The sequence below is a fragment of the Lontra canadensis genome, unplaced genomic scaffold, assembly GCF_010015895.1.
Source record: "Lontra canadensis isolate GAN:19392208 unplaced genomic scaffold, GSC_riverotter_1.0 scaffold16, whole genome shotgun sequence".
NCBI classification, from domain to species: Eukaryota; Metazoa; Chordata; class Mammalia; order Carnivora; family Mustelidae; genus Lontra; species Lontra canadensis.
The window spans coordinates 16,781,553-16,806,913 of record NW_022631010.1 but is presented as its reverse complement, the minus strand read 5'-3'; the positions used below and the strand labels follow the sequence as shown (position 1 = coordinate 16,806,913).

At 37.3% G+C, this 25,361-nt stretch overlaps 1 protein-coding gene across 1 annotated transcript in view; it reads right to left on the bottom strand.

Annotated features, from left to right (window-relative positions):
• Positions 1-25,361, bottom strand: part of MACROD2 (mono-ADP ribosylhydrolase 2) — a 1,923,023-nt gene that overhangs the window by 1,240,271 nt on the left and 657,391 nt on the right. The window contains exon 5 of the mRNA XM_032859215.1: positions 8,831-8,947. Within this exon, the coding sequence (XP_032715106.1) occupies positions 8,831-8,947 (117 nt within the window). The remainder of the gene's footprint in view (positions 1-8,830; positions 8,948-25,361) is intronic.

Genomic DNA, 25,361 nt, shown 5'->3' with positions numbered 1-25,361 from the left:
CAAATGTCTGTCTGAGTCTTGAGGATGGTATGGGATTATTTTTTCTTAATTCCTATCTATCTATCTGAATTCCTATTATACTGTGAGTCAGGAAACCCAGACTCTAGTCTTGGCTCTGTCCTTTATCACATGGTAAATAAAAAATAAAAATTAAATAATCTTTCTGGGACTCAGTTTCCTTAACTGTAAAATTAGGAGATCAGATAAGATAATCATTAAAATCTCTGTCAACTTCAGCAGCAGCATTATCTCTATTAGCTCCAAAAAGTAGACAATTAAGATTATACATATGTCAGAACTGAAATATAATATCCATACAAAGGAAGAACAGTTGAAGAAGTCAGAGACTAGCTTGTTTTAGATATCAGGCAAGGCAAATTTTTTTAACCCTACAGTAAATTACTTTCACTTTGCCAGCAATAAATTTCTCCTAGATAGCTTATGACTCTCAGCTCCATTACTCTCTGAGGGGTGGTGTTCCCCTGCCACCATAGGAGAAGTAGCCCTTTCCCTCTACTCTCCACTCTGTTGCCACTCTTTATTTTCCTCATATCCCTTGCCATGATCTGAGGTACTCTGCTCTTACGTGAATGTGTTTAATAACTGCCTCTCTGTGCCAGGAACCTAAGATCTTAAGAGTACTCAAACCTTAGGTTTTTCACTATAGTTTTCTACATTCCAGAAGAGCACTCTAACTCCAAGTAGGTACTCAGAAAACATTGACTAAATAAGTAAATGAGGTATGCTAAGCATTTTACAAGTAATAATGGAACCATACACCTATATTATATCTTACCCTGATAAAAAGTGGTTCTGCATCTTTACAAATTCACCCAAGGTAGATACGACTGTCCCCAGATGATAACAGATGAAGAAACTTAGGCTCAGAGGTTGAGGGACTTTACCAAACAATTAGAATATCCTGGAATTAAGACCTCTCTTCAGACTTTCTACCTTAATGTTTAGCGTTCTCGTTCTTGACCCAAGATCCATCTTTAATTCTATAGGGAAGAACTGGTTTCTTCAATGTTTTCAATTGGAACTACCTCTAATCAAGCCATAATGTAGTCTAATATTTAGTATTTGGGTTTAATAATTAATTGCAAGTATAATCAATAAATTTTCAAACTGCTAGGTGTTGCCCACTTTTTAATCAAATCATATAGGTTAGTAACAGCTCAAGAAACATCTTAGCAATGGGGGGAAATCTTCATTTAACTCAGCATTCACTATTTATTTCAATAAATGTATTCTGCAATTCCTGTGCATTAACTACTACGGCTCTGAGATTAACCTTTCCTGTTTGCTTGTGCCTGACCTCAAATTACTCAAAGCAATTCTGATGGCTTTAATTTATGAGAACACCTTCAAATATTCATCTTTAAATCCTGAAAATGATTATCCCTGCACAACAGTGGCTCTCTTTTTAATCTTAGCTGATAACTCTGATTAAACACATCCAAAGGCTGATTACCCCCACTGCGGTTAATGCCGGTGTCACAGCTAACTACTTATTTCACAGCAAGAATTGCCTTCGAGAGCCCATTTACATTATTACCCAGAATTGATTTACACTGCTATTTCCTATTGATCACATAGGCAAAAGAAGGTATAGATAGTGTCCTCTGAAGGCCTGCTAAGATCTCAAATAACTCAAGCCAAGCACAAGCACTTATTCTACGCTCAGCTAGTAATACAACAATGTAAACACTAGCTGTTTGCAAGATATCGTTATTTTTAGAAGACAGCATTTACTATTAGAGTCTTTAGTTATTTCATCCCAAAGCCACTTGGAGATGGAATCTATGTTATCACAATGGGGGAAAAAAAGGCGGGGGTGGGGAGAGAAAATGAAAGAAAGTAATCTAAGTGTAGGTTATCTGGGTGCCATGTGGACAAGTTAAGCAAACTTTGCTTCTCCTGTGCTTTCTTGCCCTGCTAGAGTCTTTGAGCAAGCAGCATGACCGGTGACAGGTAAATGGAGATTCTGGGGTGGTAGCAGTACTAGCTCTGCAGATTTCTGGAATCATGTAGTCCTATCTTGAATGTCTTCCTGGTTGGTTTCCTGCAGTGGCCCCTATGACTATCACAAAGAGGATGCCTTCATTAATTCCTCCAGTAAATATGTATCAAAAGCCATGAGCTTGGTTTTTGATACTACGTCAGATACTAAGGATACTGGGGGTGAATGAGACTGATAGGACTTCTTTCTCCTTAAACTGTTACTCTTTTTGAGAAGGCAGGCAATAAACAAGGAAGCAGATATTCATGGTGAACAAGCCACAAAGGAAAAGAGCATGTCCAAGTTCTTGTCAAAGAAAGCCCTAATTTGCAACCCAAAAGGATGTCTATGTTGTATAGCAAAACAGGACTAGGGTAAGGGAATCAAAAGGCAAGGGTTCTGGTCAGGGTCTTTCCACTGTCTAGGTCAGGGATTGCTCAAGCTTGAGCTTGCACAGAGAGTTTGTTAAACCACAAAGTTTGATTCAGGAGATCTTGGGTGGGGCAAAGGGATTTGCATCTCTGACAAATCCCCAGGTGCTCTGGGGACTGCATTTTGAGAACCACTACTCTGGGTTTTACAATCTTTCCACCCTTTTCACTTCCACATTCATCATAAGGATCACTAAGAGATAAAATGTATAAAACTGCTTAATATAAATGAAAGGGGTGGTAATTATGAAGAAATAGATTCAAATAGTAATTAAATGCCAAAAGCACTTAAGGAAAATGAGCCAATCAAAGTTGGTTTTAGGAGGAACAACCCCATGTCTCTCTTCAGGAAGGAAGATGGTTTTATGTTCTTCAAAAGCCATTTTTCTCTTTGTGTAATGTAAGTCATTTAATTATGGAAGGGGCTCATGAGGGCCCTCAGATCTCCATCAAAGCCTGACAGAGTCATATTCTTGACAGCATGCCCACTCCACTGCCTTCACAATCAGACACCTGCTGGTGGAGCCCATGATGGCTGAAATCAGGTCACACATCGCAGAGAACTAACTCAGAACCATCTTATGAGTTACCTACTCTAGAAACTGAATTTACTCAGGACTACAGGCTCCCTTTCAGCATATTAGCTACCACCACTGGAGGGAGGAAGCAAGGAATAAGGATTTATTGCCTCAGACTTTAGTGGTTTGAATTAACTCTCCCTTCAGAGACTTGACTTACTCACTTTCCAGTTCTGACCCTACTGAGAAAAATGACCTTTTTTTTTTCAAGGTATTTTTTTTCAAGGTGGCCTTATAATTTGAAAGATTTTAAAAGCTTCAGATCATCCTCCCAAGGTGACGTTCTATTGGGGCAATGGAAGCAAGAGTTGTCACAAGAAATGGACGGCAGGTATTTTAGTCCCACTTTTGTCAGTAGGGATCTAAATCACATATGTTCAATAAAATTCAATAAATATTTAACCTCTCTGAATCTCAGCTTCCTCCTTTATAAAAAAAAAACGTGGGGGGAGATTGCCGAAGACTAGGAATTGGCAAAATCTTTCTGTAAGGGCCTGATAATAAATGTTCCAGGCTTTCCAGTCCTACATTTCCTGTTGCAGCTACTTGACTCTGTCCCATGAAAGCAGTTATAGACAATATGCAAACAGATGCTGTATTCTAATAAAACTTTATTTATAAAAAACAGGCAGCAGACCTTGGCCAACAGCTGCCATAGACTCTCGCCCTAACCAGGTGACACTGAGTTACCTGCCATGCTCCTAACATGGACATAGTTTGTTACTGGGAGTGACAAATTTAACCCCTCTGTATCTGAATATTCCTTGTGTTGAAAGAAAATACCATGACTTGTCATAGCACTTCCTCATAGAAATTTCAAAAAGGACTGATGAGCTAATGTTTAAAGTAGTATGATTTCTCGAGGAAGGGCACAGGAGAAATATTAATTATTATCAACTCTACCTTTTAAGCTACTATCATCTGATTATTATTGCACCTAGGAATAGAATGAGGATTCTGATTCATATCATTTTATGATGTTCAAACATGCTGTACTATGGTCTCTTGTCCTATAGTCTCCTTTCAAATGATTAACAAAAACCTGTGAGTTGGATGCTAATATTACTCTTTGCTATCTTCCAAAGATTATATGGAAAGAATAAAAGAAACAAATCCCACCATTTTATATACAGATTTTAATATTTTTCCACTTATCATTCATGATTATTCAGCCTTAATGCCTAAAAATGGAGCATTCTCAAGAAATAGAAGAGACATCCAAGCTATCCCAAAAATCATTAAATAAAGTTCATATGGTTTCTTTATTTCTATTTGTTCCACTCTGAGGAGAAGCACCACTAAAAGTAAATTCCTTAAACAAGAGATTTTGGAATTAGATGTATGTTAAAATATGCTTTAAAAAAAAAAGGGATAATTAACACTAATTTTATCATTTCTCAGGGATATTAATATAAATTGTCTTTTACATTTGCCCATTACCAATTATCAACCAATCTTCCACCTTGAACAAGTAATTTCATTTAGCAGATGTTTCTCTAGTACCCATTATATACAAGGAACTGATAGAAAGGTGGAAAGCTTGTATGTATAACAATAAAAAGTAGTGAAAAGTGTCCTCAGCATGTTAACAAGCTGTATTTATGAGTTTGAAGGAAAAAGAAAGTGCTTTTAGCTAAGTTGATAAGGAAGATTTGTTTCATGACAGAAGTGATATTTGAGTTGAGTCCAAAAAGACACGAAAGGGGCAAAGAGCTTTCCAGATGGCCTCAAATACAGACCCTGGGTACAGACAAACCAGCGTGAGCAATTCAGATCATGTAAAAGCTTGTTAGTTCAGGATATGGCAGTAAATCATGGAAGGCCAAAGGTAATCAGGCTAACAAGTCTGTGTTTAAAGAAAGACCCATCCAAGGATCTTGAGAGGAGTAGAGTTAGGTTTTTACCCATTCACTCAACAGATTTTGAGTCCCTATTATGTGTCAAACATTTCTCTAACCTGTATGGACACAGCAATAAATGAAAAAGGTGCAGGAAAAAAAAAAAATCTCTGCCTTCATTTTCATAGGGGGAAACAGACAAAAAACAAAATCAGTAAATAAATGGTACCACATATTTGAAGGTTAAATACTACAGATAATCAGTTATAAATAAAGCAGAAAAACAATTATAAACAGGTTGGTTAGGGCAATACTGGAGGTTATATTTGAGCAAGGGTTTGAAGTAGGTGAGGGAGCAAGCCAGGTAGGTATGTAACAGAATAGAATTCCAGGCAGAAGGAACTCTAATGCAAATACATTGCAGATCAGCAAAGCAACCTATGTGAGCAAGGAAGAGGACAGAGGGAGATGATGTCCGAGATGTAAGGAGGGCCACATCACTTAGAGTCTTATAGACAATTATGAGGACTCTGGACTTAGAAACATTAACCTCCCAGCACTGGGAAAGATGCATTGCAGGAGGGAAAGAATTAGTAGAAGAAACATTTGCAAAGCTATTTTCCTGGTGAAAAGTTCTGAAACTATTCATTTGATCACTCGTTCATCCACATTAATTCAGCACGTATCCAGGAAATACTATACTAGATATTGACGGTAAAACTGTGACTCCTGGGATAAACTTCTACCACATGAAGTTGGCCCTCTGACAGAATGATGACAGCATGAATAGAAAGGTCCCACATGTTGATAAGCTTCTAAAATGCTATAGAAATCTAAATTTTATTATGAGTTTAATATTGTAAAAGAGAAGGTCCCAAAAGGTCCAACTGTATAATCAGTCCTTAGTCTACCTCTTAAGTCACTTCTTAGCAATCTCCTTAATGAAATATTTGCCAATATTCTGTCCACTCTTACAATTGCTTTTGAAAAGAACGATTGGATATTCTACGTCAAAAGAAATCAAATACCCAAATGATGAAGAATAAACTAAATCTGAGGCTTATCTTCCCCCAGTTATGATGAGTCACAGAATATAGACTACAAACATGATTAATTCAAATACAAGCATTTACGAACAGAGTAATTTGGCAGCATAGAAGAAGCAAAGACCAGTCCAAAATTACCAAGTTTGTCTGTAACCTAGACAAGAGCATTTTCCAAACAAATTGCTGATGCATGAAGATAGTATCATTGGTGGCTGGATGACTGGCTTTAGTACCCCATAATGATAAACCCGCTGTCACAGAGGACAGATAGGAACTAGTTTCTGCTGTCAAACTGTCATGGAATTATTAAATATAGAGGGAGAAAATGACCCAAACAGTATGTAATGAGCTCCCTTTCATTCTTTCTCTACAAAAGCACATCTGTGGATTGTTAATGACTCTGAAATGGATGAACCAAATTGATGAGAAAGACAAACATCTTTCAGAGATAGGAAAAGGGAAAATCAACACACACACACAATGTTTATAAAATATAATTTAAAATATAAAGGCTTGTGAAAGTACTGTGGAACTATAAAGTGTCATACAGATGTAAGCTATTATTATTCATTTCCATATTACTTGATTGCTTTCCTTGGTTTTCTTTGTTTCTAATATAGATCACTAATCTTTTAAAAATATAGAGAAATACCAAGACTTATTCACAAGTAGTCCACGTGTGTGACTTTCAGGAGGTGGCACTGCCATCCCGAGTCCAGTCCTTTCCATGGTGCTGGATGATTTTCTTTTTTTTTTTTTCTTTTTTTTTTTTTTAAAGATTTTATTTATTTATTTGACAGACAAAGATCACAAGTAGGCAGAGAGGCAGGCAGAGAGAGAGGAGGAAGCAGGCTCCCTACCAAGCAGAGAGCCTGATGCGGGGCTCAATCCCAGGACCCCGGGACCATGACCCGAGCTGAAGGCAGAGGCTTTAACCCACTGAGCCACCCAGGCGCCCCACTGGATGGTTTTCTAATTCAATGTGGCCTGTGGGCTGTGCACGGTGACCTGAATGTGTATAGGGCTCTCATTACTCAGTTCACACAGATTCCGTACCAAGTCCTGTGGACGGACTTTCATTAACTACAGTCCCTGTACCACAAAGACTCAGTTGGCCTGCGGGGGCACCCATAAAGCCACATCTTAGCTCAGAGATATGACTTAAACATGAAACAACTCAAGCACAGGTCTTGGTGTCATGATCTACATACCTCCCTCAATAACCCTGAACTAAGCTGGACAACTTGGAGGGATGTCATATGGGAGCAAGAACATTAGACAGAATCATTGTGGCATCAACCCACACACTAAAGCCATCATTTCATTTGGTCATATTTGGTAATACTGAGGTTATCTGTCTTCGAAAATCTCAGAGTTAAAGAATTTATTTGTGCTTTAATACATAAGAAAGAAAGTAGTAAAGCAGTAGGAAACCAGGCCTTATTTCTTAGTTTAATTTAAGGACAGACACAAGTCTGAAAGTAATCAATAATCTGCTTGTTCTCAGGGTGGTATCAGTTAGCTATATCACAAAGGTAGTACGGTGTTAAAAAGAAAAAAATGACCAATATTTGTAAACATAGAGACATATAATCCTGGAAAGGGAAATCACCTTTAATACTCAGGTTTTCTGACTCAAAGGGAGAACTGTTTGAAACACCACTGCACACAAAGGACTTTATTTGACATAAATACACATTTCAAGTGGCAGTGAGGGGCCTTTTGGCACATGATTTGACTCTTTCACACAAGGTAAAAACACTAAGGAAGAAAGAAAAGTGAGAAGTCACTGAAGGAGAAATTAAATAGTAGATAAGTTGATATACATTCACTAGAACCCACTGTGAGAAATATAGAATGCAGTATTATAATGTTTATAAAGAAAAAATATCATTTTAATATATGACATTTACTATAAAACCTCAGACTTAAACATTCTCTAAAGTAATCTTTAAAATATAACACACTATCTTTCCACTAACACATACCCATAGGAAATTCATTCTTACATAACCTGTCTATACAGAGCCCAACAAGCATCTTACAGATTGTGTTATTATTTTTTATTCACATTTTCTCCACTGCAAAATAAAAAAAAAAAAAGGAAAAACAAAAACACACTTCACTCTTACATAAAATGTATTCACAGGCCCAGGCAGTATCATAAGAAGCAGAAGAATGGAATAAACAACTAATTGGTGTCCCAATTTCCAGATCAATGAACACCTTAACGGCGCAATGAAACCCTTTACCTCCACCTGCCAAGCCCTGAAGATTATGTGATTAAAAAATCCATGCCTTTAACCAGCTTCTCTCTCAGTATTTTTATTCCATACTACCCCCACTCAGCTGGCTAAACGACTAGGTAACAAGGTCAATCAAATGCAATACTTCTCTCTATTCAAATATAATGGAAATTTTGACCATTCCACATTCAAAGAGCAAATACATTCCCACACTGACAACCACATTCCATTGGCTTTTCCTGAAAGCAAAGTGTGACAGATGCCTTGGCTGTAATTGCCAATCAGCCTTTACATGGCAGCTGAAAACACAATACATCACTTTGATCTCCTTTGCTCTAAACACATCCACAATCAAGAAACCTGAACAAGGAATGAGAAATTGGCATCATTTCCAAAAGCTGTCACTCCACAGCACTTAAATACTATAATGTATATTTTGCTCATATTTTTATTTCTCTGTTTCAGAAACACTCTGTCGAAGACCTGAACAAAAATCACCTACACTCACAAATATATTTGAAGAACTATCTGGAACACACACTCTATTACCAAGTACAAAATCCAAATATAAGCATGTTTAATTAAATATCGCCACTACCACTTCCTTTTCCAGTTACACACTTGAGGGATAAAACCATATAAGCGTGCTCAGTGGATGTGGAAACAGTGTTCACAAGAATTGTACTCACATTTTGCAGGCAGGTCATAGCCACATGTGATTTTTGCATGTCCAGTTTCACAGCCGTTCAGGTTACGACATTCAGCCAGTAAACAGGGTCCAGCTGCTCTGTGAATGCAGCCATCCACTAAGAGAGAGAGAAAAAGTTAGCTCATTTTTGTCCTTTTGGAAGTAAATGTAAAACCAGAAACAAGACGAGAAAAAGAACTCAATTTGTTTGTCTTGAAAATCACCGTCGTCTCAAGGAAGAAAACCCATGATGTCCAATCCTTTAAACACTGTTGTTGCGCGCGCTTGTGTGTGTGTGTGTGTGTATTGAGCAGAGGTAGAAGGGTTACAGAAGTCATGTAGTGTGCTGGTAAACATTAAACAATAGCATGTCTTGGGATGGGGGAATCCCTGATTTGTTGCCTTTTCCACTCTCAATTGTGTAAATATCCCCACTATGTCCAATTTCAAACTATTAACTTGAGGTCACTGAACACACGGTGCAAAAGAAATGCTAACAGTTCTGTCTCCCAAGATGGTAAGTATTGCCTCTAACATAGCACAGGTTATAGTAGGAAAAGGTCAAGAAGAAAGTGAGAATAGCACTCTAAAACACCCGTACTCACTCTAAAACTGAGAGTAGAATTAAAGTCATTAAAAAAAGAGCCACACCTCAGAGCTCCCCCTCCCCCAACAGCAGGATACAAACATAGCTTGTGTCTTAGTAAATTCCCATAAAACCACCCTCACTTATCTGACAGGGACTAAGCCAAGAACTTCAGCTGTTCCTGCCCTCACTCCTCTACATGAACAGCTTCCTGCCTTTCACCAGTCTAAAGTCCCTTCAGTCCTCTGGCCTCTCATTCTTCCCCTTCACATCTGGCCTACACAGTCAGACTCGCCTTTTGAAAGCACAAATCTGATGCTGTTGGAAATTAAAACTGCATATGACTGGACGGGGTGGGTATGAGTGCACGGATGGAAGGCTCAAAGATCATATGCACTTACATTAGGAAATGGAAAACTTGGGTTCTTAGTTGTTGTTGAATGGGCCCCTTGGACTGAAAGGAAATGCAAGATTGCTAAATTAAGGGTAAAGAGACAAAAAGGGGGAGAGTAAGAGTCAGCTGGGATGTGAAAATAAAGCAGGATATTAGAGGTCAGAAGATGTCCCCCTCTCTCCACTGTCCACACCACCATGTAATTGACCCAGAGAATCTTCAACGTTCCGATCCTCATTCTTTCACTGTTCAGTCATACCTATACTCACACCTACAATTTTTCTCTTCCAAAAAAACCTTAATAAATTTTGTTCAAACTTTTTCATATAGCAATTCTACTTAAAAAATTATTCTATGGAATAATTAACACAAGTGCAAAAGCTGTAACTTTAAAATGTCAGAGTTGTTTATAATAGGGGAAACTTGGAACTTCTCAGAGGGGAAATTAGATAAATCAAAATCCATCTGTGCAATACTATTATGCAGCTGCTAAAAAGAATGGGCTAACTCTATATGCACCTAGTCCTAAACATGGAAAGATTTTGAAGGGAAATGTCAGGTTTAGAAGAGTATATAAATCATATAGTCACAATTTTGCTTACAAAGTTATACACACACAATTATACACAGATACATACACATACATACACACACATATATGCACCCCAAAAATATACTAAAATATAAAAAGTGATCATGAGATGGGAAACAGAGGGTGAGACTTTTAGGAAAAATATCAGGTCCTAATTTATGTTTGAATTTTTTTTTATAAGAGTTTCAAGAGAAGTATTTCGTTTTATTTTATTTTATTTTATTTTATTTTATTTTATTTATGAGAGAAGTATTTTAAATTGAACATTTTTTTTTCTTGGCAAAGAGAATTAGTTACTTAGTTTGAAATGGATGATTAAAATAGGATTTGCTAGTGTATTTAATCATATGCTGTCAAATATTGTCTGCATTATTTAGATTGCAGTATAATGCAGCTTGTAGATATCTAATTCTCAAAATCTTCATGTTATATCAGCATTCATGACTGCATTAGAGCACTGAAAAGGTGGCTGAAAAGCTATTTAATAATAAAGACTTCAGCTTATATTTATTGAATGCATCTATATGTCAGCCACCATACTCAGGACAACTCTACCAGCCGACTCTAATTTTATCATTTTCATTTTAGAGAAGCTTAGAAGATGTTAGTAACCTACCAATGTTCACAAAATATTGGCAATGTGATTCAAAACCTTAGGTTTGTCTGATAGAGCAACCATACCGTGACCCACTGTAATTCACCGCCTTCAGGACCGGAATCTAGGTCATCTTACCTCAATCCCTGCATGTCGCATGTTGAAGCACCATATTACATGGCCTTTCAGTTCCCATCAGTTCTACTTATGAGTTGTAACGGTCATACCATCAGGCACAGATTTCAAATGTGCAGTTTTGATGAGTATATAAAGGTATATATTCGTGTATACTCATGTAACTACGATACCAATAAAGACGCAAAATGTTTCCAATAACCTAAAAAGTTCTCTTGTGCCCTTTCTATCCAATTTCCCTTCTCACCCCACAGAGAGAACGCCTTTTCTGATTTCGACCATCCTCACTAAGTTTTGCCCATTATATAATATCAAACTTCATAAGAGATGGAAGGTGGAGGTTTGCTTCTTTTACTCAGCTTATTTTTGAGCTTCATCTGTACTATTGCATGCAGTAGTACTTCATTCCTCTTGATCCCCAAGTACTATTCCATGGTTGAAAGCACCATAATTTCCTTGTCCATTCATCTATAAATAGGCAGTAGCATATTTACAGTTTTTAGCTATTGTGAATAAATCTGCATACTTTACAAGTCCTTTTGTAACTATATATTTTTATTCCCATTGGACAAATAACTATTAATAAAATTGCTGGGTCAGTATATATTCTACTTTATAATGAACTAATATGCAGTTTTCCTAAATGATTATACCAGTATACATGTAGACCCAACAAAGTCTGAGAGTTCAAGATTTTTTTTTTTAAGATTTACTTATTTATTTGACAGACAGAGATCACAAGTAGGCAGAGCAGCAGGCAGAGAGAGAGGGGAGCAGGCTACCTGCTGAGCAGAGATCCGTTGTGCAGCTTGATCCCAGGACCCTGAGATCATGACCTGAGCCCAAGGCAGAGGCTTAAGCCACTCAGCCACCCAGGTGCCACCAGAGTTCAAGTTTTGACAATACTTTGGTGTTGTCAGCCTTTTTAATTTTGGCAAATTCTAATGGATATAAAGGGGTATCTCATTGTGATTTCAATTTGCATTTCCCTGATGATTAGTGATGTTAAATATCTTGCCAAGTGCTTCTTGGTCATTCATATATATTCTTTTTGGAAGTGTCTGCTCATGTCTTTTGCTAATTTTTATTGTCTTTTTATTACTGAGTTGTGTTAAATCTTCTATTAGTTCCATCCAATTTTTCTTTTTAATTTCAGAGATTTATTTTTTAGATCTTGATACTTTCCCTTGGTTGTTTTTCTTACAGTTTTCTTCCCTGATTTTTCCCATCTCCTCACCCACCTTTTCATGTAAATGCCTTCGCAGATTCTGCATAGTGATTTTAACATCCTGTCTGACAACTCCAGTGTCTATGTCATCTATGAGTTTGTTTGTATTGACTGATTTTTCCCATGACTCCGGGTCACATTTTCTTGTTCCTTTGCATGTCCAGCAATTACTGATGGCATATAAACACTGTGAATATGTTGTAAAGATTTTAAATTATATTTTCTTCCTCCAAACAGCATTGAAGTTTGCTCTGGCAAGCAGATTACTGCCAGGTAACACGAAGGTGCTTTGTTAAGGCAGGTTTATTCCAGTTTTATCCCTTACTCCTAGGAGATGGTCTTCACTCCCAAAGAATGAACCTTCCTAAGTTTCAATGGAAAACCCAAGTGTTTGTCAATTCCTTCTAACTCGGGGGAATTAAACTCTAAACTTTATATCCCTGAAGTGAGAAACTGAATGTTCTGCTCAGTTCTTTCATCCTTCTAGCTCTCGTTTTCTTCCTGGGCTCCTTGGACTCTTTATCTGTACATGTACAGTTTAAGGCTCTGCCAAAGATTACAGGTATTCATTTACAGATTTCGGAGCTCCCTCCCCTGTGACTCTCTCCCTTCAGGAATCTTAATCTCAACTCCTAGTCATTCTGACAATCTTGAATTCAGTCCTATGACTCCTAAAGCCAGTAAATCTACTGTTTTTTCCTTTGAGCCCTATCAGCCACTTCCCATGTGGGGCATAGAGGGACCATAGGGTCAAAGCCATTTAAAATGTGGATCTCACCCAGTGTGGTTTTCTTCTTTCCAAGGTAGAATCCTTTTTGGTTTCAGCTTGCTTTTAGCTGCTCTCTAGTGCCTATAAACAGTTTCTATCATTGCTTTTATATTTTTGTCAAGAATTTTAAATTACTATTGGTAGGAAGTCTACTCTGATATAAGCTAGTCTGTCATTATCAGAAGCTGGAAGTATACACTGCATTTTCTATTGGCTAAAACATGATATCATATTATTTTAGAGCTATATGTGGCCTTTGGAAAAAGTACATGGAGAAAAAAGGAAATGGTATTATCTATTGTATCAATCTGTACTTGAGAGTGGGCTGTTTTGTCTTTGAAAGACAAAAAATAAATAATATCTCTACACGTATAAACTCAGTATGAGATCTTAAAATTCTCTAACTTATTGTCAATTCTTTTGCTCGACTTATTTTTTCTAAAATGAAAATCTTATTTCATCACTTCCATACTAAGGTAATGTTTGTTATTTCCCATATTTTACATTATAAAACCCTTAACTATAAATCATGGTCTTTTAGACACTTCACAAATGTGGTTCCAACTTAACCTCCCAACCTCACATCATCCCACTCTCACTCCCTTGGCATCGTGTAATCTGACACATCTAAATCCTTGCCATTCCCTAAATACAACCCGACTTCCTTTGCAAAGTGTTAGAATATCCAGCTACCCCTCCCCTGTTTCCTGCCTAGCAAGGTCTTGCTCATTGTTCAACTTCTAGTTGCAATGTTACCCCCTCTAAAAAGCCATTCACAACATTTACAGTCCACAATAATGTCTTTTTATGTTCCCACATTCTGGCATGTACCCTTATTTTCATACTTATAAATTGTTTTATAGCCATTATATAAACACAGCAGACTGGTTATATGCTAAAAAGTCTCTACTGCTTTAGTCATTCAGGGTATAGGAGGTGGCTTACTCTTTTTATATCCCTAGTTATCTTTTTTTTTTTTTTTAAGACTTCATTTATTTATTTGAGAGAGAGAGAGAGAGAAAAAGAGAGAACATAAGCAGGGGGAGGAGCAGAGAGAGAGGGAGAAGCAGGCTCCCTGGTGAGCAGGGAGCCCAACATGGGGCTCCATCCCAGGCCCCAGGGATTACGACCTGAGCTGAACCAACTGAGCCACCCAGGAGCCCCTATATCCCTAGTTATCTTAACAACTGACTTTTTGTAAGAACTGACTTTTGTAATTGAATTAAATGCAAGTAAATTTGGGATGAAAACCAGTATAGTTTTGTTTTTTTTTTTTTTTTAATAATACTAAAGAAGTAATCAGGCTAGTTAAATCCAAAGAACCAGAAATGGAAAAGCAAAGTTAAATACAGAATCACAATGTGGTCACAAATCTAGTGGCGAGCTTCCATATTAAAAGTGTTAACAATTCACTGAATCTGAAAATTTACCCATTTCCCTTGGCTCTGATGCAGCCTACCAGAAATCTGCTCCTTTACCTTCTCTTGGGGTCAGCCTAAAAAGGCATCAGGCTGGGTAGTGGCAAGATGTGAGATATAACACAGCAGCACTTTTTCTATTTCTCCCACCCTCAGCCCCCAGGTGGGAGGGGATAGCGGACCACCAGTCAGTATTTACACTGTCATAGAAGGTATTCAGCCTGACCCAAAATGTCTAAATCCGATTACAACCAAAAAACAAAAACAGAAAGCAACCAAACAAAAAACCCAAGACCAAAGTCTAAATGAGAAATGAAAGTTGAGCACAATTTTCCAGAGAGCAATAAGACTACTGATGCCTCTTTACCCTATAAAAGAAATATTCACAGAGGGGAAAAAAAACAAAAACAAAAACAAAAACAAATGACGACTAAGCTCCGTAACTAAATATACTTACTGAAGTCCACTTATTTTTCTTTCTGGTTATAAAGCTAGAAAGCAACTCCCAGCCTCCCTTGTAGTGAGGTTATGTGAGGTCATGAGTTTGAGTTCTATTCAAAGGAGTATCAGTAAAAATGATGTAACTACTTCTGTGTCTAATCCCTAAAAGTCGGGCACCCGGCCTTCCACATCATCTTCTGTTGTCTGCATGCATTCCTGCATGAAGACTCTAATTCCCCATGAGATGGTACAGCCACTAAACAGAAAATGCCTGAATCCCTAAATGACTGTGTGGAAACAGAGCTCCACCTCACCCCCACTTCCCATATTGAACTGTCAATCCAGAGATAGGCAAAAGTTTATTATGCAAAACCTCTCAGATTTGGGGGTGTTTGTTATAGTAGTTTGCCTTGGCTGATACTTTTACTTCAACTGTAAATACTCCAATGATAATTTTCATTCAGCTTGATTACTGTTTTTTTAAACTTATATGCAAAAAAACTTTTAGATTTTACCACTAGAATGAACATATTATCTTAACCAAGTTCATTTCCTTTGGTATGCCTTGGAGTTTTTACTCATGCTAGACACTAAGGACTCCGTGAACACCAAAGCCAGCCTGTCCTATTCATTCAAATAGTTGTTCCTCTCACTTTGTGACTGAAGCCAGACTAATAGAGGATAAAGGCTGAGGGCTGCCGAAAAAACTGTCTGTGGTATGATCAGCTAGGAATGGAGTGAACACTGAGGTCACTCATAGAGCTGCTCTTCATTAGGGCTAAGAGGAGTCTGGCTGCAACATCTTCCAAAAACCAGATTTTCTGCTGTACTGAAAAACCTGCCTTTACTATCCTGACACCAGGGCCAAAATGCTTGCAGGCAGATGGTTAACTAAGGCAAGGGCCTTTGACTCCTGGCATATTTCCTCCAGTTATCTAACAACATCTAAATCCAGAAGACTTCAGCCTATTAATTATGCCATCTTGGGTAAGTTTCCTTCCACCATAGCCTAGAGAATCTGACTGTCTCCGGATGGGGTAGATAGATGTGTTTCTGTTGTGCTTGAGGGGGGATTATTTTTTTTTACTTTTGTCCAGTAGTACCTTGGGGGTGTAGAGTTTGAGTATGTTTTTACAGGATTGTCTTAACCCACTAATTTAAATAGCTAAAATAAAGACAAAAGAGTTGGGACATGAAACCACATCAGTTTTTCTGACCTAAGATTTATTTTACCCCATACATTCCACCCTGCCTTTTTGGCCTTCCTCAGGTAAAGTTCCCCATTTTACATACAGATGAACAAGTTGATCCTGAAAATAAGGAAGAAAAAGCAAGCCACAAAGCACTGAACAGGAATCCTTCAGATACAGTGGACCAGTAATTCCTGCCTTTAACTGTAAGAGCTGAAAAAAAAAAAAAAAAAAAAAAAAGAACCAGGGAAGATTTCTAAATATGTTTTGGAAAATATTAAACACATTATATAGCAAAATCCAGTTATTTTATAAATTGGCCCTATGAGTTCTCCTCTTTGTCTTACAAAGATAAATTTTTAAACAGTTTTTAACAAGGGAGATTTTGAAGTTCTTAGATCTGTACATATTCATTTAATCTTCCTTTGTAAATAAAAGACAGTAACTTAATCTAAAAGCAGCCGTATGAATCACATTAGCCCGAAAAATAAGAGACTCTCTCATTGAATGTATCTTTTAGAAGAAGCCCAAGAGAATACAAGAGTTCTTTCCAAATCAAATCAACATAAATTTATTAAACAAATACCTCACACAAAGCATTCCGCAAGAAGCTGTGAAGAAATCAAATGACGGTAATAATATGTCACATCTTTTGAGGATTTACCATGCGCCTTCTGATATGTTAAGTGACTTGCAAGCTTTCCCTGTTTAAGAGACAGTGCTGCAAAGCGGGAAGGAGGATAGTTCTAGAGTCAAAAGGCAGAGATTTGTGTCCCAGTGCCACCATTTTTGCTCCTCATACTTTGATTTTTTTCATCTGCAAAACAGGGGCCCTTATAGGACCTCTCTTCAAAATCATAAGGTTTTTGTGAGCAAATGAGTTATTACATAACAACCATCTTGAATAATTCTTGGTATGTAGCAAGCATGTAGTAAATGTTGGTTATGTTATTACATTTAATCATCATAGACTTCTTGACAGATAAGCTCTATTAGAATGACTACTTAACAAAGAAGATGTTTAGGAGTTAGTGCGAGATCACAAAGAAGCTAGGCTCAGAATCCGGGTTTGCTCGAACTTTATATTCTTAATCCTTACTCTCTTTTACTGCCATTCATGCAAAGAAGTATAAACATGGTCCCTTTACTTGGGAGGCAAGTGAAGAAGACAGACAAGCTCAGAACCATGTTTTCACTGAAATAAAAAGTAATCAGCAATATAGAGAATATCTTAGTTATGGAGAATATATCTTTTTTTTTTAAGATTCTTTTTATTTATTTGACAGAGGGATCACAAGTAGGCAGAGAGAGAGGAGGAAGCAGGCTCCCCACTGAGAAGAGAGCCCGATGTGGGGGCCCGATCCCAGGACTCTGGGATCATGACCTGAGCTGAAGGCAGAGGCTTTAACCCACTGAGCCACCCAGGCACCCCGAGAGTATATCTTTTAACAGACCAAAAAATTAGAGGAATAGATCACATGTTAATATATTACTTTTTATAAAGTCCTTTGACAAAATGACCACATATTTCCCTCTGAAAACAATCTTGCAAGATGGTCCTGGGCTTTATTACATTTCCCATTTTATATAGCTGAAGAAATTCAACCAATGCAAGAGTAAATGTCTAATGCCATCCACCTGTTAAGTGGCAGATATGAATTTAAGTTTCATTGCTCTTGAAGTCTGGCCAATATCACCTGGGAAGCTTGGGGGGAAAAAAAAAAAAAGTGGATTTCTAGACCCAACCTCAAATCTAGAAAATCAGTCTCCCTAGCAGTGAGGCCCCAAAATATGCATTTAATAATCTCAACAGATAGCATGGAAGCCCACTACCAACAGAGAACTTTGAGAATCACTCCTCTACACTACCTTGTTTTCTTTGACAAACCTCCAAAGAGTGGTGAGTAGTTGGGCCTGTGGCAAGTGATCTGAGAATTCACCGGGTGCACCAAGTCACAAGTCATGACTCTACCAAATCAGAAGATCCCCTTTAAATTTAACTAGAGCTATATTCCCCCATGAGTCTTAATCAAATATTGATAGAATCCCTGCCCTTATCTGTTTGCTATTAGAGCAGGCAATATTAACTGGAACTAGAACTGAACTCCAGTAGCAAGTGGTTTTTAATTAAATGCTGTTTCACTCAGTGATATACAGAGTAGTCATGAAATACCTCAGGCATAAAGAGGTCTTTGGTGTATGGCCTCCAAAGTAAGATCACAAGACATCCATACAGGAGATGTAAGAATATATTTAAACTTCTCTTGATATTTATATTTTTTATCTAAAAAGATAAGAATTAAGCTCATTTACTAATATTTAACACACAGATTGACAATAAGCACCTGTATATAATTTAAAAGTAAACACACACAATTTATAAGTGCATGAGAAAAAAATTTTGTTGACAAATGTATACAATTAAAAAAAATTAAAGTCAACAGACAAAGTGATCAACAGAGCTTTAGAATCAAACTTCCATACTCTATCACTTAGAGTTTCTACATCTACATAATGAGTATACTATTAGTATCTACCTCTAAGGTTCTCATTCTAATTAAATAAGGTAATATTTGTACAGTGCTTATCTTGGGCAGTCCCTGTATCTGTGCTCAAAGAACGTTACTGTGGTAGATACTTCTATCAGTGCAATTGCTGCACAGAAAATTGCAACAATTATTCCCATCTTTGCATCCATACTCTTGGAAACCTGACTCTACAGCTCTTTCCATCATTTCTTCATTCCAAGAAATGGAATATGTTTCCCTACACCCTGAATCTAGGCTGATCTTATAACTTTCTTTGGTCTATAGAATGAGACAGAAGCAACCCTGTGCCAGTTCTAGGCCTGAGACTCAAGAGGCTTTTCACACTTCTGCTCAGCAACCTTGTAAATGAGCCCAGGCCAGCCTGCTGAACAGACAAGCTATCCCAACTGAGGCCATCCTAGACTAGTTGGCACTCAGCTTTCCTAGCAACTGGCCACAAACGCATATGTGAGACCTGTCCATGAGAAGAACTGTCCAGCTTGTTGGTGAAACCATAAAATTATGAGTTATATAAATAGGTGTTGTAAGCCACAAAACTTCGGGGGTGATCTGTTACACAGAAAGGTCACCATCACCAGAAAAAATATAAAGTAATAATCCATTCTCAAGTGATGATATAAAGGAAAAAGGTTAAATAGCTGTCCTAAACTCTTAGGAAAGAAAAAACAATATAGCTGAAGTAATCAGGTGAAAAGTTGATTCCATTAGAGGTCACCTGCAGCCTACGTGGAAGATTTATGTGTCAGGTACTAAATAGCATCAGTGTTCCCTTTAGGGGAGAGAAGAAATATTTGTTAGAAAAAGCAATACAGTGACAAGGAGATCCACATCTTGAAGCTTCACAGATGCAAGGAATTAAGCTATGTGAAACAGCCTTAGGCTGATTTAAAAATTAACTTCTGTTATGGGCCTCCTGATCTTGCTGGTCAATTTGACTATGAGACCTGGGCTGTGATCCCAGCAGATGACAAACACAAGAGAATAAACATTGACACACCTCTTACCTCAGGAATCTGGAGCAATTTTCAGCTAAGGGTCACACACTCAGCTTTCTTCATCTCTAATCTAAAAACTAAAGGACTGATCTTTAAAAATTAGGAGATACTCCTATCTACTAGAATCTAAGACCTATCTAATTGTGCAGATACCCAAGAAACAATGATTTATTTTTATTTTTATTTTATTTTATTTATTTATTTATTTATTTATTTATTTATTTATTTTGGTCTCTCTTGTTAAACTTGAACTCTCAAGGGAGGATAAAAGAATATTTATCCTCAGAAACAAACAGACCTACCAAAATTTTTCTTGGGAAAAATACAAATCTATGAGCTCTATCTCATCATTAGATTTGAGGCTGAGAAAGTCAAGTTGGTTAAAATCCTACTCAGGTTATAATAAAGATATATTTAGTCTATGGTAACTTCATGGTAAACACATCACTTAAGACCTAATCCCACACATCTCCTTCCACATTTCCAAGCTCTCTCTTTTAAAAAAAAAAAAAAAAAGAAAAGAAAAAAAAAAATCCTTGACCAAAGAAAATGTCATTATGACATCAATCACTGGTTGTCTACCCACTATCAATTCTCATTTTCCCTATTAACAAAATCTCTATATTGGCTGGGGTTGGCTATATGCCCAACTAAGAACCTGTATTTACCAGAAGCTCTTTCAAAAATGAAAAAGATATGAGTGACCACTTTAGAATGAAAGAGATGACATTAAGTGCATTTCCAAGAAACCTGATTACAGAGGGTTTACTCATACAGCAGACGTTATCTATCTATCTATCTATCTATCTATCATCTATCTTATTATCTACCACTACTACTATTAGGCTTTCTTACTGTGCTCCTACTAGTGCTCTTTCATACTGCTCCACCTTTGAGACTTAAACTTGGTGGCCTGACTTCAGTAACTATGTAATGAGAATGAACATGAAGACTACACTCTGGTACGATAGAAAGAAGAGCTGATAGGTGCCTGAATCTCTGATGGCATCTGTGGAGATGTCAAATTAGGACTACTTCTCATTCAGTGAGATAAAACATTTTTTGTTAATGAGCATATGTCTTCTGTAAGTCATTATCTGGGGTGGGAATGGGACTTCTGTAACTTAGAACCTAATGCCATCTTTAAATGTTTTAGGTATACATTTTAATTTAGCTGAGACATGTACTTTGAAATCCCAGAGGAGTAATGTTTCTTTGACTATTACAAAAGTATTAATTATTAAGAAATCCTGTGCTGACAAAACACTGGAAAGGGAACAGGAGGCAAAACTCCCAACAGATCAATGGAGGGGGCCAGGGCAGTGCTGACCATACTACTAAAGAAGGACTGGCAGCTAGAAGAACCTAGAATGTGGCAGTCAACAGCCATGTGACCTTAAGTTGGTTTCTACTTCATCAGCTCTCAGCAAGAAGGAATATTTCCATCAGCAATAATGTTGGATTTACTCAGGGTAGGTGCTACTAAAGAATCCAGAGAAGAGAATAAGGATCGTATTTCTCTGGAAGTCCACAGAGACAATCTAATGAAGGGTAAATTTGTCATCAGAGATGACAGGGATTTTCAGGCAAAGGATATATTAGCTGGTGCCTCAAGAGCTCTGTCATAAACCCCACTCCTCCTCCTCCTCCCCCACTTCTTCTTCCTCCTCCCCAACTTCTTCTTCCTCCTCCTCCACTCCCTCCCCCTCCTTCTTCTTCTTCTTCAATTTGGCAAGTTTACTTGGGAAGAAAAAAGTATCTCAGTTCTTATTCAAGGGCAACCACATTCCTCCAACCCAAGCAGAGACCCTTTTCAAGGAAATATGAAAGGGCAGGTCTTAATACTATATCTCTTGAAAGAATAACTCCTCAAAATAATCTTCAAACCTGATGTTAATAGAGTCTAAGCATTCATGAAAATTTTTACTTTAAGTAAGGAAGAAATAATATCTGTGTTCTTGGGCAGTCTAATAGATCTGCTTCTAGAGTGTGATTTTGCCTGGGTTAAAGGCATAGATTGTGCCCTTATTTCTGTGTAGGTCTTCTTAATAGAGAGTAGGTCAAACAGAAATGCAATGTCAGAGCCCTCTTCCTTTCCAAGAAATAAAAAATGAGTCAACTTACATATTTCCTCTTTTATCGGAAACTTCCCAGTGGCTGGGGACACAGGTTCAACACTAGGGATGATGTAGGTCAATGTTAACAGATGCTTCTAAGACAACCTCATTTGTTTTATCAAAAAATGAGACCTATGGAGAAAGGTAATCTTTCCTCAAGGAATTCAGCTTTTAAACTTCAATCATGTTATAGAATCTTTTCTCCTCATTTTCTTCCTACAAAGAAGTAAATATGTCATTTTGGAGTTAATATTCCCATCTGCTTCAGGAAACACTAATGGTTTCAGGTGAGATGATAAAGGATTAAAAATGTTTAGGACCAGAAAAAAAAAAAAAAAAAAGGAAAGAAAAGAAAAGAAAGGAAATCTCTCTGAACTTTCAATTTGCTGTCTGAAGGGAAATGATAAAAACCTGTCCATATACGTGTTTTTGCAAAAATGTAAAATCTTGACATATACAAAAGAGAATCTTTGATTTGGTAAATTAAACTATTTGCCACTCACTCTGCTTGAGTATAATTAGGACTAATGCCTCAGTATATCAGTAGATCTGGAGAAGAGATAAATAACAAGCAGCCCTTTTCCCCAAAGTCCACACATGAAGATGGCATTTATTGCCCCAATCCAAATATCAACTTTCTCTTCTCCCATTATTTATTTTCAGCAGGAGGTCTGAGGGATAATCCTATGTGAAGAAAAAACTTAAGGGCAAAATTGTGATCATTCTGTCAAGCAATGAAATTATTCTTTCTTTTTTATTTTTATTTTTTTTGGATGAGAGAAAAAGTTAAACACTTATCAAAGACTAAGTTTTAGAAAAGGCTTAGCTCTTTTTTTTTTTTAAATAGGAAAAATCCAATCAATAAGGTCTATAATAGTTTACAATTTGGATGAAATCCCTTTTTTTCTTTCTAGTAAAAATTCAATATATGGGTCTGCATGGATGAAGAGTTTGCCTTAACAATTCTAAACTCAAATGGGAATATACTAGTAAAAATTCTCAAGGGGAAAAAAAAAGAAAAAAGCACCACATATCAAGTTAAAGTTTAGCATTACAATACAATATTTAACCTAAAATGATATAGAACAGAATAGTGTCACATGTAATTTCTGGAACTAAAATTTCATTCCCATGTACACATTTAAAATATTTCTAAATAAATAGGTTGAAATTATTTTTTTTCCAGAATTTGTTTCCATTTAAAAAAAAAAAAAAGAAAGATACTCAGAATTATTTCTTTTGGGAATTAAAGTAGCAATTTGCCAAGTGGAACCTAAAGGAGGGTTCTAGTGCTAATCTGATCTGCAGGTGAGCATTCAATCCCCAAATTCCAGGTCTGTCTTATTTTAATGTCAGTTAAGCTCCCCACCTCCAGACCCTCAAATGTGCCCTCCTCCTACAAGGCTGCTGCCAAAGGAAAATACATTTCTGGAAGCAAACGGAGCAAAACTTTCCATTTGTTTCCCTTTTCCAATGCAGGACTAGTAGCTGGGTCCAAAGTCTTGTTTTATAGCCTCTTCTGGACAAACTCCTTCTAAACCTATGCATTCTCTCTCCAAAACACTGGAGGTTTCTCACCAGAGTGGCAAGTGAATGTGAAGAAGTCTTCACAAAGTTTTCTGCTAGAGAAAGTTCTATTTGATGAGAACTTTTGATTCACATGTCCACCCATTAAAAATAAAGAATGCATGGCTGGACAAGGGCTGGTGGTTGTAGGAGGGGGTAGATGGGTTCTTCTGTGCTGATAAAGGAAGTTTTGTTCAGGGGCACCTGGATGGCTCAGTGGGTTAAGCCTCTGCCTTGGACTCAGGTCATGATCTCAAGGTCCTGGGATCAAGCTCTCTGCTCAGTGGGGAGCCTGCTTCTCTCTCTCTCTCTGCCTACTTGTGATCTCAGTCTGTCAAATAAATAAAATTAAAAAATAAATTTAAAAAAAAAAGAGAAAGTTTTGTTCACTCTTCAAATTCATAGAAAAGAGATGTCAGGGAGGAGAAAGCCATGGCTTGGATAACTCTGCAGCTCAATGAAATGTCTATTTTCTTTTTCTCCACTGGAACCATTTTGCCCCATCTAAAAGGATTGTGGGAGAAGTTAAAACAGGTCACATGTGCTTTCCTCCACAAGGAAGCCCTATATTTTAACATAGGACATACATCCGACACCTCAGTTTTGAAGAAAGCTGTGTTTATTATGTGGGCTTATGAAATAAAAAGTACAAACTTTCTCATCCTGAAAAAATACGCAATGAAATTTACAGCCAAAATAAGGAAGCTGTGCATAATGTAACATTTGGCAAGAATTTTAATCAGTGGATTGGCAAGGCTGGATGCAATACCTCAGCTCCTTTCAGACATGTCTTAGCTTTCTTAATTTAAATACCATGCACTGGGTCTGCAGAGAACATTTAAGAGACATTGTCCTTTCTGCAGGAATGCTGACGAGCAATGCAAGTGAACTGAGAAAGGAGCACTGTTGACGTGATAACAGTTTCAACCTCTGGGAATGGGAGATGGCGAGAGATAGACACTGTTATTGTAGAGCAAAGCAACACAGATTTACATTATGATAAGGCATTCCAGCCACATTACTTTAAGCATGCAAAGATGCTTCCAGGTATCGTCTGACTCACTTTGGCTCTAAAGAGCATAATTCTGGACTATGTCAGGAGTTTTCATGCAGGACTGCTGTTTTCCAGTTGGGAAAACAATGGAGCTATCCAGTAGCCCCCAATTCCTGAGCAGTCTGACGGCAGTGCAGATGAGTTGAAAGTCAGGTCACATAATGTGGACCCAAACTGACCATCACAGAAAGAGTTATAATGTGATGAAAAGCTCCAGGGAACCTATTAAATCCACCATCCCTGTCAGGATGGAGTAAGAGCAATCCTCCCTCCACAGCCACAATTTTTAAAGGGCCCACTAAGAAAACACTTTCTCCCTCTGCCATCGGCACAACACTCTAATAATTAGTATCCAGAATATCTCATGAAATCTCAGGGACCAAAAACATAAAGAAGACTCAAAAGTCAAATGGTAGAGATGTAAAGCATACAGAGTTAAGACTTAACTGTGTCATAGGTACGGAGTCTTTTTCTTTAAAAAAAAATTATTTGAAAATATTGTATGTCCTTAAATTTGCAAACGAAACACAGTATGGAAACAGAAGATGTTTGAAAATGTTCTGTAATGACTCAGAACCACAGAAGATAAATGAGGGAAGGGGAAGACAGTTCACTCCGCTGCACAGGAATCAAAGGTCAAGGGACACAGAAAGCTCCCAGCTCCTTGTAACCTTTCCTGCTAAGAATGTTTTCAGAAATTAATTCAGAAATATGATCTGTTTAGGGAAAATGCTGATCACTTTTATGCTACCGTATTTCTTTGCTAGGTAATAAAGAATTTACATACATCATAAATATCAGGAACAAGTTATAATTTGGGGACTTACTGTGTTGTAAGTTTTGTGAAACCAGAAATTAAAGTGAATACAGTTTGGAACACCATTGCTTCATCAATCATTACTG